The 13,853-nt window shown below is 37.0% G+C and overlaps 1 protein-coding gene across 15 annotated transcripts in view; it reads left to right on the top strand.

Moving 5' to 3' along the window:
* The window catches only part of DOCK9 (dedicator of cytokinesis 9), a 170,954-nt gene that overhangs the window by 94,004 nt on the left and 63,097 nt on the right, over positions 1 to 13,853 (top strand). For all 15 annotated transcript variants that reach the window (XR_009555171.1, XM_060233659.1, XM_060233655.1 and 12 more), the window contains exons 10-22: positions 3,870 to 3,944; positions 4,035 to 4,175; positions 4,772 to 4,975; positions 5,072 to 5,194; positions 6,447 to 6,529; positions 6,889 to 7,011; positions 8,867 to 8,946; positions 9,027 to 9,214; positions 9,343 to 9,408; positions 10,887 to 10,979; positions 12,131 to 12,254; positions 12,604 to 12,725; positions 13,438 to 13,524. Coding sequence is in view for 14 of the 15 variants with exons in the window: in XM_060233659.1 (XP_060089642.1) it covers positions 3,870 to 3,944; positions 4,035 to 4,175; positions 4,772 to 4,975; positions 5,072 to 5,194; positions 6,447 to 6,529; positions 6,889 to 7,011; positions 8,867 to 8,946; positions 9,027 to 9,214; positions 9,343 to 9,408; positions 10,887 to 10,979; positions 12,131 to 12,254; positions 12,604 to 12,725; positions 13,438 to 13,524 (1,509 nt within the window). In the remaining variant the exon portion in view is untranslated. The remainder of the gene's footprint in view (positions 1 to 3,869; positions 3,945 to 4,034; positions 4,176 to 4,771; positions 4,976 to 5,071; positions 5,195 to 6,446; positions 6,530 to 6,888; positions 7,012 to 8,866; positions 8,947 to 9,026; positions 9,215 to 9,342; positions 9,409 to 10,886; positions 10,980 to 12,130; positions 12,255 to 12,603; positions 12,726 to 13,437; positions 13,525 to 13,853) is intronic.

The raw sequence follows: 13,853 nt of genomic DNA, 5'->3' as shown, positions 1-13,853 counted from the left end.
ATCACTGCCTCATGAGTGTTTTAATCTGAAGATATAGATTCTTGATATCCTAAACAAATTTTTTTTTTTGCATGTACACTCTTCAGGGAGCTGTGTTTTGGGGTTTTTTGTATGTATGTACGGTAGTATATATGTGGCTTAGGTGAGATAAAATGCGAAGTGGTACCTTTGATCTTCTAAGAGATTAGGCAGCCTTAAGGCTTTGAGGCTAAAACCCAACATTTCCTATAGCTGGGAGGGTGGGGAGCCATAGCCTGTAAGACAGTGAAAAGTAACTTGCCTAATCTGCTATCTCTTTTTCTCTCTTATGCCATCTTCCTCCTTGGTTTGCTGCCTGGCTCTTCTGATGGATTTCAGTTGACTTGGTCTGCTATGCTTGATTCTTGTCCTAACTCTGCTAAGTTATCTAGTGGAAGGTTATTTCAGTAAAGTTTTAGCCTCCTGTCATCCCATCAATGAATTAATCCCTTCTTCTTCCTCCTTCTATTGAAGATAAATATGGCATTGTTTGTAGGCTTGCATATTCTATAGTTTATAGGCTTGCATACTATATAGAAATGCACTGCTGAGTTCTGTAATGTGAGGTGCCCAACCTAGAGTTGATCTAGTGACATTAATAGCTCTGTATTGTTTTCAAATGGAGCAGGTTACATTTGGAGCAGGTTACATTTTTAAATGGATTTTTAGTCACTGATGTAAATTCTCTTTAATATTCTCTTTTGGCTTTTCCTTTATTAAATGTATTCAAATGAATTTTGTTAAATTATGGAAGATAGATAGAAAACTAAAATACCTTAATATGAATTATTGTAAAGTGTTTTTAAATTTTGTTTTTTAAATGCATAGACACATACTTCGAAATAGTAACTGTGCCTTAAATTCATGAACAGTTGTCATTATCTGGCTTCTCCTTGAAGGTGTTAAGGACTTGCTGATCTGGTGCCAGAATGTTCTACCTGTTTCCTTGAACTTTAGGAGCTAGTTTGGCTTCTCTCTCTTTTTTTATTTTTGTGCAGATGTACTATTCTATCCTGTCTTCTGAGTTCATGTTCTTTTTTTGCTGTTTACTTCTGTTTTCAGAATTTCTTCAGAAAATATTTGAGGGTTTGAGAACACTGTTCAAATCTTTGCTATTTGCTTTTTATTTTCTGTACTTCTATGCAAAAATCAAACTGACTTACAACAGACTTGGCATATGCACACCCCCAACTCACATGGGATGGAAATCTCTCTCTACTCCCACTGTTCTTCTGTGCTCTCACTGCTACTGGTTTCACTCAGGCTGCAGTCAAGATTGAGCTGGCTAGGTCAAGGCTGTACTGCTAGGAAACTCTGCAGTATTGACTGAGTTCTCATGAGATCTCATTCTCAGTTTAAAAGATTTAGCCTTTGATCACTCATCAGATCTCTAGCTGGTAGTTTGAGGCTGGTTTTTTTGATTGGGGTATACATGTTTTGGCAAAAGAAGCAGAGCTATTCCTATCAGGTTCTTCAAGTAAGGCTCCCTAGTGGGCAGGAAGTGCTGATCCTGCACAGGGTGCACTTGGAGACTCTGTGGTAGGGTGTGGATGCATGCTACTCCTGCTTCTGGTGGCTGAGGAACTAAGGAAGACTGGGAAAGCTGGGTGGGTAGTGGGAACTCTCTTTCTCCTCCCCAACTGTATCTGAGCCATTGTGCAGTTTCCCCCCAGTCCAAATTTTAGGGCCATGTTCAGAATAAGATATGTCAGTACTAAGTATGTGTGCCTTCTCTATCACAGAGGCTTTCATTTTTTAAAAATTATACCCAGTGTTAACATTTCCAACAGTAATTTGCTGCTACTTATAGGACTACTTCCTTCTTTTTGAAGAGGAGCTTGGGTGTTGAACTTTACAGAGTTCATAATATCACCCTACTTGGAGGTGGTGCCCAAGTCTCCTATATTAAGTCTTTTTTTTTTTTTAAACCTTACCCTTTCTGAAACCAGAATACTTCTAAACAGGATGTATGTTGGTGAGGAAAGTTGTATTTTAGTACAAAAATAACTATTGTGCTGGAGTTACAAAAATAGGCCCTATTTTTAGAGAACGATGGTGAACTGAACTGCATGCTGACACTGGCAAATGAGACCTATGCCTTGTTATACTAACAGTCTGTTCTCAACCATTTTGTACTTCCTTTTCACATCCCACAACCACTCATTAAAATTTTCTTCTAAGAAAAGGAATCCCCCCCTTAATTTTTCTCCCTGTTCTGTTGACTCCTTGTCACTGTGTGTGTGTGTGTATGTGTTAACCTTCTCAAACTCTGCCACCTTTGTGCTTTCATCATTTCACAATATGACCCAAAGGTATGACTCGAGATTGCAGAAGTTCTACAGCTATTCGCTGGGAAGACTTGCCTCTAAATCTGCTTCTAGGAAACACTATTGAAGGAGAAAGGAGAGAGCATAAATTAAATGTGTGACGAAGAAAGAGCATCCAAAAAAAGGAAGAATAAATTTTGAAGGGCTTTTTCAAAACATTATTGGTTGCCTTCTCTGCTGTTAGCCAGCCTTATTTTTATCATTGAATGTGTAATTTAATGTTGTTTAGAGGTCTGTACTGATTTTTAAAAACTTCCTTTATATCCCACCTTTCTCTCCAATGGGAACCCAAAATGGCTTACATTGTTCTCCTCTCCTCCATTTCTAAGGAGGAGCCTTTTTAGGGAATCTTCCCCCTTCCCCTTTGTTATTGCTATCACAATTTAAGTAACCATTTTAGATTGCCTTGAGTTAAGCAATCCAAGTGAAAATGAGTTGAGAAAGGAACAAGATAGTGACTAGGAAGTAAGAGAGATCCCTTCGTATGAACAATAGCAACACCCTCTATAGCAATTTCTCAAGCTGGATCTCTTGAGAGATTTTTTTAGAGATGCTGGGAGAAAGCTGTTTGCGCCATATGTTATCACAGACACTAATTTCATTCACCATTTTTTTTGTCAGATATTTAACATCTATGCGTGAAAAGCACTCTTTAAGAAATTACTCTTTGGCAGAGGTACCCATACAACAGAGCAGGGAAAACCTCATTCTCCCTTCTGGTCCTCCAAATGTTACACTGCCGACCTTCCTACCCCCCCCCCCCCAACTTTCCTGGTCACTTGTTTTCCCTCTCCATTGGCCAGTCCTTTAAAAAAAAAGTTTCTTTGCAGTTTTTTCTTGAGATGTTTGTGCATCTGCAGACCTTGCTTATTATGTTTTTGGTGGTTTAAAATTTCCCCCGTTTTCAGGTTTTTCTTTGTCTCAACTTTTCCTCATGTTTGTCTGCCCCATTATTTGTTTGATCTACACAACAAAGCCACATGGAAATTAGATTTAGAGGTTTTGCTGCTGGAAGATAATATTGAGCAGAAAAGCTTACAGCTAACAGCATTTTGGATATGCTTGACTATTGAGATATAATACAATCAATCTAGATGGCTAAGTGCTATATATGTAGAAGTATAATAACTTTTTAATCAATCCTCCTGATTTGTTTGTTTAAACATATTTTAACAGTATTACAACTTTGAGTATATGTGTTTCATAATAAATACTTTCTGTTTAAACAAAATAGCTAAGAGTATATTGCTAACCTTTCACACAAATTATGTATGTAGAAACTGACGTGTCCCTAAACTGGGATTTCACAATAAGTTTAAGTAAAGAAAAGTAGTGCATGTAGAGGTACAGTTTAAAGTAATGCTTTGAATGGTGGCAGCAGAAAAGGAAGCAGAGAGTAAGTGGTAGCATAAAGTAAGGGAAGTGGTGCTTACCGTTTTCATCACGCATATTAATGGTTAAAAGACTTCCTATTAGAAATGCAGTAAAATATTAATCTCCAAGCATTATCTCTTTATTTTACAGGCTTCCAGAGATTCAGAAACTAAATTCAAAAGTGAAAACAGGGTGAAACTCTTTGCACTGGATCCAGATGCACAGGTTAGAGGAATGAAAAGAAAGTTGTTGAGTTTATTCATGAAATCTGCCCCACTCCTGTAAAGTGAAAATATGCTTTTTTCCCTTCCAAAGAAACTTGACTTCTCTGGCATCGAGTCAGAAATAAAACCGTTTGAAGAGAAGTGTGGAAAGAAAATTCTAGTGAAGTGTCATGATTTATCTTTCAATCTGCAAAGCTGTGTAGCTGAAAATGAAGAGGGACCAACAACAAATGTAAATAATTTTAATGGAATCTTTGGTAATAGCGTCATATTAAGTGTTGCTGAGAATACACTTTTGAGAAATATAATTACATCAGGAGATGTATCTTGATACAGAAAGAAGCAAAATGAGTAGTGGGTTGGCTCTTATTATTGGAAGGGGAGAAAAAAGAGGAAGGTTAAGGAAGAAGCTTGAAGGTTCACAGCTGATTGTAGCAGATCACTATAAACTGTGTCATAGGAATTTAAGCCATGTCAAGGAATGAAAAGCAAGCTATATATTTTCTAGGTGCATATATTAAAAATATTGTGTTCCTTTAAAAATACTATTTAACTGATGTGAATTACTTAATGATATGTAATGTCTGCTCTTGCCATTTGTAAGATTGTCAGTAAGTAAGGAATCTTCCTGTGATGAAGAAGTTGTTTTTACTTAGTAGAAGAGAACCCTTGAACAGGAATATATAGTGTAGGAACAGATCTTTTTATATTCATATTATCACAGCAGGTTACTGTTAGTTCCTTGCTTTCCATAGTTTACAAAAGTGTGCATCTAACAGAACTCTGCATTATTATGGACATATTTAATATCTTTTTTTTAATATGCAGGTAGAGCCATTTTTTATCACATTGTCATTATTTGACATTAAACATAACCGCAAGATTTCATCAGACTTCCTTGTAGATTTAAATCATAGCTCAGTGCGACACATGATACCTAATGCAGCTCATCAGTTTTTGAATGGCAGCAGTGATTGCCTACATAGAATTAAAGACATTATTCCAGAAGTTATGCTACAATATCCAAAACAGGTAAGCTTGAAGAAGCTACTGTGTCAAATTTGCAGTGCAAAATAAAGACCTGTATTTTCAATTCACCATTACTAAAACCAAACCATTTCTTTTAAGGGAGTATTCTCCGTAACGTGTCCACATCCCGATATATTTCTGGTAGCTAGAATAGAAAAGGTCCTGCAGGGGAGCATTACCCATTGTGCTGAGCCATATATGAAAAGTTCTGATTCTTCAAAGGTATGTTTATTAGAGTTGGCAGACATGAGACCTTTAGTGGAACTTGACTGCTTGGAATTCTAGTTGTAATTTGATAATTCTGCTGAACATTTTGATACTTGAGTCAAACAAATACTCAAGGCACAAATCTGTTTCATATCTGAACATTCCCAAAGCCATGTTCTGATGTCAAAGGAGCAAATGCAATAATCTCCTAACCAAATGGGGAATTTAAGTCATGATTTGGAGGCTGAGTTCCCCCATAAAGATGAATTTTCTCTGCATTTACTTTCCCCTCCTTTGACCACAGATTACTTCTGTGTTACAGCTGGCAAATTATGACTATCGACTTGCTTCTGAACCATGTTTTAAAAATCATGGTTCAATTTGAGCTTATAAATTGTCATTTGAAAGCAAGGTGCTAACCACAGTTTTCCAGTTTGGGCAAATTATTATTTTGGAGAAGAACCAAAAAGTGGAAGAAGTAGGCAACCATATGTGCGCAATAGCAGGAGGGAAGGGGGAATGAGACAATGGACTGAAAACTGGTATGAGCAGTCAGGACAGTTACTTATCAAATTTATCAGTTTTTACCCCAGCTTCTTCCCCATTTTCTTCATCCCGATATATGAACTTCATGAGCCACACATGGTTCTCTTCACCATTTTCTTCATGACATCCCCATAAGAGGTAGGCTAGGCAGAGAGAGAGTAACTGGCTTAAGGTCAGCAGCTGGGTTTGTTTCAGACAGAATCTAGTCCAATACTCTAAATGGTGTATCACACTACCATCCTTTTTCAAGGACCAAGTTCTCAAAGGTGGCTTAAAATGCGAAATAGATGATCATGTGGGATCTGAAGTTCTGCCTCATGAAACATGACTTTTACTGGTTATGGTACAAATTCAAAACAGAAAGCTGTTTTTTACTTTATTAGATTAAGATCAGGAAAACCACATTGGGCCTTTTTGGGTGAATCCGTGCAACGGGGCTGACCTATGGTGAGGTTTCTGGTATCAGTATCATCCACTATCCCTAAAATTCTGGCAAGAATTGGTAATCTTCATGATTTCATTGTCAAACAAAAATCAACTACATTAGGTAGAAGAAAAAGAGGAAAAAAAACTTAGATGCATAATAAGAATGAATGCTGAAGGATATATGTCTGCATTTGCTTTTGGACTCAAATGGCTGCATGTTGGGTTAGAAACTGTATTTACTTTTACCGAAATGTCATTTATACTAGTGACAGTTATTTCCTGTGATTACTTATAGGTTGCCCAGAAGGTTCTGAAAAATGCTAAGCAGGCATGCCAGCGACTAGGACAATACAGAATGCCATTTGCCTGGGCAGCTAGGTAATGCATAAGACTCATCTTTTAATTCTTCAAAGTAGATTTATTTAAGTGGGTTTTTTCTTGTCTCCACTGAATTTGATATTTGAGAATTTATATTCTATGCAGGTAATGATTATAAGGCTAACTTTATACAATATTAAGTCTGAGTTACATAATTTGGAAAAGAAACTAGACAAATACATTGCATAAATGGTGGCAGACAGTGTTTTTGGCTTTTTTGTGTCATGTTTTGTGTGTTTTTTTCATGCATTGACTGAGACAAAGCCTGCTAAATGGGCTCCAGGAAGGCAACTTTTCTGTTTATTTTTGCATCATGAAACTTTTGCATTATGGTTCTTAAGTAAGAATTTATCTTTCAGGTCACTGTTTAAGGATACATCTGGAACGCTGGACAAAAATGCACGATTTTCAGCTCTGTACAAACAAGACAGTAGTAAACTCACAAATGAAGATATGCTTAAACTATTAGCAGATTTCAGAAAGTGAGTACCTTGTTCCTTACCTTTCCAGAGATCAAACTGAGTCCTCACTTATCTGGTATGTGAAGCAGTGCACTTGTTGATTATTCATGTGCTCTCCATACCACCTCCGATGACATCTACATCTACATCTGCTATGCATACAAGACAGATCATATAGTTATATTATAGGCTGCAGAAAAAGGTTTGAAGGTTACACCAAAGAATAAGAGGAAGGGCACCGACAGTCCTTTTGGGGAAGATATTCCATACACTGGATATCTCAACAGTTGGCACAAACCCCCTGTCTTTAGTTGCCTACCTGGAGCAGGGTCTTAGATTACCATCTAAGTGAGTAAAATTTTTAGTTTTTGGGGAAGACCATCTTTCAGCCATCCTAGAAGGTGCGTGTGACGACCTGTTAAGATGTCAAGAGTTTGGAAGCCCCACCAGGTTTTGGATGGGTCCACTGGAAATAAAGACTTGAGTCTTAAATAGAATAGTTGTTTATTTTATTTATCTTATTAAACAACTGCAGATCAAATGTTTATGGCACTCTGCCCCTCATTAAAGGACTGTTGCCAAGATAATAAGGCTCTTAAAGTTAAAATTTAAAAAGCCAGATTTCCCTGTGCTTCCATGCCAGCCAGTACTTCATAGACTTACTGCTGAAGAATGTCCTGGTTGGCCTTCTGGAATAGGACCGCCTCAGACTACTTCACAGTCTTCCCTCTTGTCAGGCAGACTCAGCCACAAATTGCTTCCTGGGCTATCCACAGTGTTCTTCTGCCTTCTTCTTCATGGGAAATTTCCTTGCCCTTCAGACTCTCTCACATAGCTCTTAGTAGGCCTTGGCTGGTAATCTTCTTCCTAAAGACCATCCAGCTGCTTCTCCCTCAGCTGCTCTCAGCTGCCACTTCTCTCCCCTCCCACTAAGGTTCCAATTCCACCCAATCAGCTGCTGACACTTGGTCAGGTGTTCTTATTGACTTTGGAATCCAGACTTAGGAGGCCCTGCCCCAGCATCCCTTCTAATTGAAATTCTGTTCTGAGCTTGAAAGCTCTTCTTTAAGCCATTTTACTCCTCCTTCAGCATTTAAAATGTACAAGTATTCACAGGTATTTTAAAAGATAAGTGGTTAAGGCCTATTGGATATGGTGGGAGAATGGGTGCATGAAACTTATGTGTTGAATTTTTCATGAAGAAGAAACATTTTAAAAACCTGAATGACATCCATGAATTGTATAAAAATCAGACTGTGAATCAGATAGAAGCAGTTCTTATTGTATAAGGTCTGTGGTGTAGCGGTTTAGAGCATTGGACTGGGATCTGGCTGACCCAGGTATGAATTCTCACTTTGCCAGTGGAAACTTGCTGGGTAATCTTGGGACAGCCACACACTCAGAATATAACCTACCTTATAGGGTTGTTAGGATAAAATTGAAGAGGGGAGAATGATATAAGTTGTTTTGGGTCCTGATTGGGAATAAAAGTGGGTATAAATACCATAAATAAATAAATGAACCTTATGCTTCTAAGTTTGTGTATGGGAGTGGCAGTTTTTACAAATGAGTAGGATAAGAGTAAGGTTTGGGCACTCTGGGTTATAGCCTAATTTCTACAGACCTAGTCTGTGCAGATTAAGAGACAAAGGTGCTAAATGCACATGCTGTACATGTACATGTCAGTGAGGCAGATGAGTGAGTATGCAGTCTGTTGACTATAGCAGTAATCTGTCTCATTGAAAAGGGTTGGACTGCATAATTTGTAATTTTTGCCAAATCTATTCTGTTTTTTTTCTTACCATCTAAGTTTTTGCTTTATTATCTGCCTTTAACTTCCATTGAGTCGATTTATGTGTGTCTTTTTTCCCCCTAGACCTGAAAAGATGGCCAAGTTACCAGTTATTTTAGGAAATCTAGACATAACAATTGATAATGTTTTCCCAGACATTCCAAGTAAGTATTGAAAAGTATTACTAAATAGCTGGAAAGCTATTCCTCTTCAATTTTTTTATTGGTTTTTAATATATTTTCAGATTATGTTAACTCATCATACATTCCCATGAAACAGTTTGAAAACAGTACCAAGACATTAGTAACGTTTGAAGTAGAAGAGTTTGTTCCTTGTATACCAAAACATACTCAGCCTTTCACCATCTACAACAATCATCTTTATGTTTATCCAAAGCACTTGAAATATGACAGTCAAAAGTCATTTGCAAAGGTGAGCTCACATTCAGATTCAAATGGCTGACTGAATCTGAATTGAATAGTCTGATTTTGTTGAGAATTTTGGTTATGTACTCAACACGACTTTAAAAATCTTTATTTGTATATATATTCACCTTTTAGGCAAGAAATATTGCTGTGTGCATAGAATTTAAGGATTCAGATGATGAAGAGTCCCTTCCTTTAAAGGTTTGTTGATCCGACCTCTGGCTTTTAGAAGTAGTTCAGCCATAATTATTGTCTGTATACAGGCCACATGGCAATAAACAAGGTTTGTAACTAGGTCCCTAATGGCTGTTTTAAATCTTCATATTAGCTTGTTCACAGTAAGGATTTTGAATCCATGAGACATAATCCAGAAATACCTCATAAACTTGCTCTTTCAGGAAGTATGGCCCACCCCCACCCCCGCCCCCAAACTTGCTCATCAGGCACAGCAGTGTAACCTTACTGTCCATTGGGTTTTTAGCCCTAGCTGACATCAATTTCTTATTTTCTGGATTCAGTCTGTTTGCCACATCCAGCCCTTCATCACTGCCAGGCACCAGTTCAGGGTTTCCATTGCCTCCATGAATTTAGATGGAAAGATTTGCATGGCATCAGGGTATTGACAGCAACTCACTCCAAATGGTCTGTCTGTTCCAGTACCATCTGGCTTGACTGGGCACACCTATCCAGGGTTTCAGATACCTTTCCCAATTCTGCTACCTGAGGATTTTTTTTAACTGAAGATGCCAGGTGTTGAAATTGGCATTGGAAGCCTGGAAAGGATGAGTGTTCTAATATTTAATAATTGAGCCTTAATGCTGGGGGTGGAGGTCATTTGTTAATTTTTAAATTGTATGTTGTTATAAATGTGGAGTTTTGTAAAAAATCCTGTATTCATGAAACATCAAGTTGTTAAGTAGACAGCTCAAAGAGCTGCACATTGTCTAACTATTTCCTTTGCCCTTCAGTTTAGGTAAGGACAAAAAAAATGCAACAAGTAGAAAGCAAATCTCTTTGTATAATAACCTCAGCAAGATTTCAGACTGAGTGATGCAAGTTAGAGGAAATGAATGAAATTGAGATCCTAGGATCTGATCAGTTTCATTTTTGGGAAAATTTGTAACCCGATTTGAGTGTCTAGGGAAGAGGCTGTGTTCAGATAAATAAAGTTCACTCACTAATGCTGATAGGAGGAGGACAGTTATATGAGAATCTGAATCTTATCCAGGTTGAGGGTTCTTTCTGGAATGTGCCCATAGAATCTGAGATTTTACAGTGGATAAAATGTTTTTGTTTATATGGTAAAACTAAAACCAAGTTTAGGATTAACACTGAGTGTTTATTTGCACCTTTTAAATTTAATATACAGCTGTGTTAATAGTTAATACGGCAGGTTGCTGGCTGTTGTATGTTATGAGCCATCAAGTATTACCAAACATTACCCCTGCATTGTGCAGGGGGTTGGACTAAATGACCCTGGAGGTCCCTTCCAACTCTGATTCTATGATTATATAGACAGACTCCCCTGTGCTCTGCAACTGCCTGCTCGTTATGGTTCTAAATTGAAGCGCTGTTTATGATCTTGTAGCTATGGGAATTTTTTATCTGCTGCTAATGAATGCCAAAATAATTTTATGGTTAGGTCACTCATTCTTTTTGTTATTGTTCTTTGATATTAGTGTATTTATGGAAGACCAGGTGGACCAGTATTTACAAGACAAGCATTTGCTACTGTTTTACATCACCACCAGAACCCAGAGTTTTATGATGAGGTAACCAATTTTATAACCATACCTTTTAATTGTTCTCCAAAAATGCAGTGAGGTGCTGTGTGAATTAAAACTGAATCGAATTAGAACTGAATCATCCTCATGAATTCACTGGGTAGCCCAAGGCAGTAAAGACAGTTTTATTTAAGGCTGCTTATGCTTGATTTAGCTTTTGTTGTTGGTAGTTCTAATTGGAGCTTTTAGGTGTGAATTTGAGCAGAACAATGCAGAAGTCAGTATTTTGCTTGCCTATACCCATACAATATGAATGAGTTTGGAGGAAATTGGTGAGTGTGTGCTTCATCGCATGCCTCTCCCACTTCCCATTTTTTGCAAGCTGTTAGGATCTCTGTTTCCTTTGCTGCTTATAGAGTTCTTCTGAGTGGGATGTGTGTGTTGAATTAAAACCAGGTGAAGCACTTTTCCTCTGATCTTAATGAACCACCTCCACCAGGACTCCATTTTATCTGTGAAGTAGGTCCTCCTTCTCCATACTGTATGCTGCTATATGTTTGAGCTGACCAGTTTTACTGCCCTGTTCTCTTATGCTTTCTCCTCCTTTCTGAAGCTCAACTGGTCTCAACATTCCAGGTTCTTGAAGGAAAATAAGCATGGCCAGTGCTGGTCAGCAGTATTAGTTTTCTTATCTTTAATTAGTCAAGTAAAAATTCCTGTATACCAGGCTAGTACCATGAGTGTGTAAAAAGTCCTATATTGTCTGTGGACAACCCCATTTCACCAGCTTTCTGATAGGAATGGGACTGTAAACTTCAGTACTGGGAGCGATTAAACAGATTATACAAAGAAGTCCCCCTAATTTTTTTTCTATTATTTTCTACTCACTTTCCATTTTACACTTTACAATAATAATATTAATTCATTGGAGCAGGAACACCTTTTTGCATTAAGAGCATACCTAAATGCTTTAATGGAGAAGGACCCAGCCAATGCATCTGTTAGTGTTCAGAGCTGCTTCCTCCATGGATGCAAATAGAACAGTCCATGTGCATTTAGAGCTTGTCTTTAAACAACGGGTGCTGTCCACTTCCCAACAAAATTAAAAGAACTCGATTGTACCCTTATCTTGTAAAACATTCACCTACTCCAATAGAAAGGTGTTTTCTAAAGCTAAACTAACTTTGTTTTCTTCTCAGGTAAAAATAGAGTTGCCCACACAGCTTCATGAAAAACACCATTTGTTGTTTACTTTCTACCATGTCAGCTGTGATAGTTCAAGTAAAGGAACCACCAAGAAGAAAGACATTGTGGAAACACAAGGCATGTCCCAGTATCTTTTAGTGTGTTTTGTTTCCTTTAATACTTATTTTTATACACTTTTGAAAAATTCCAGCACTAATTTGTCAGTTTTCTGTTGTTTGATTTCTCATACAATTTAGTAAAAGCCGGATCCTAAACCATATTGATTTCTCTCAGTGGGATCTGCTTGCTAGTAAATATGCTATCTTTTAAAATATTATATGTTTTGTTTTTCCTTAGTTATAGGTTTTTAAGTGTTCATATTTTAGAAGAAATAGTACATCAAAACTTCACCAAGGTCATTTTGTTTTGAGATATACTTGAAATGTATACATTTAAAAACAAAATATGGTTTTTTCTTTTTTTGTAGTTGGGTATTCTTGGCTTCAGCTGTTGAAAGATGGAAGAGTAGTGACAAATGAGCAACATATTCCAGTATCTGCTAATCTTCCATCTGGATATCTCAACAATCAAGAACCTGGCATAGGCAAAGTAAAAGAACTTGATTTGTTAAAATTTTGTCTGTAACTTAATAGGGCAGAATTACAAAGGTAGCTCCTAAAAATGTTCAAGATAGTATAGACAAGCACTTATTTGCCTTTGCATCCAGAATATACAAGATGTGATTAAACTGCCTTGTTAAGTTTGTGTAATTGCTAGATTTATAAAGGCCATTTAGGAATTTGTATTTTATTAATAGTGAAATATTTTTTCTAGACAAAAATAAAAACTGCAGTAATTTATTTTGCAAGATCTTTTGCTCTTTGTGACATGAAATAGGCATACTTTCAGAGTGTATTCTGAACTCATTACTAGAAAAGCTGTCTTTAAAGATTAATTTTTTGCATAGTTAATATTAGCATGAAATAGCAAATTGGGAGTTTTAATGAAAACTGAAGATTTGGTACATATTGTGGGTTGTTGTGAGGAGTTGTGTAACAGCACTAATTATGGAGAAATAATCAAGAATTTCTGAAATTGTATTTACTGTTTTCTTGTTTGACATCTTGCTCAGTTTTCCATTGAGTTAAAAGCTAAAGAGTCATTTATGATTGTATTTTAACAAGTTTAAAAATATCATTTATTTTTAAATGTCTTTTGTCTAAATTAGTTGTGCTTAATTTTATAAAGCAGTTCAGAATGTCTTTAATGTGTCATACAATATGTACAGGAACTTGATTTTCTTTTTTTCCTGTTAACGTAGCATTCTGGCCCTGAAATTAAATGGGTAGATGGAGGGAAACCACTGTTAAAGGTTTCAACTCATCTGGTTTCTACAGTATATACACAGGTAGATTACTCCATGGCTGTGTGTTTCAAATTTATCCGTATAATTGTCAATAATTTTTGTAGGTTTAAAGTAAGTATTTGTGTATAAATATGCCCCCTTCAGGTAAAAGTGTGAATTGCATGCATTGTAGTGTGTTTAGAATCTACCAGTAAACTGCATAATGTTTGCTAATGTCCAGTGGCAGTTGAGGATTTATCAAATGGTCTGTTAGAAATACTGGAAACACTCCATATTTGCCACAGTATGTCAGCCTCTTTCCTTAAGAGGGGAGCCAGTTAACAAGTAATGGAGAAGGAGCAGAACAGTGGAACCTTTTGTTCTGTAGGTCC

Source organism: Heteronotia binoei, chromosome 3 (genome assembly GCF_032191835.1).
Source record: "Heteronotia binoei isolate CCM8104 ecotype False Entrance Well chromosome 3, APGP_CSIRO_Hbin_v1, whole genome shotgun sequence".
NCBI classification, from domain to species: domain Eukaryota; kingdom Metazoa; phylum Chordata; class Lepidosauria; order Squamata; family Gekkonidae; genus Heteronotia; species Heteronotia binoei.
Note: the sequence above shows the minus strand (reverse complement) of the source record. Positions and strands in the feature narration are given on the sequence as shown.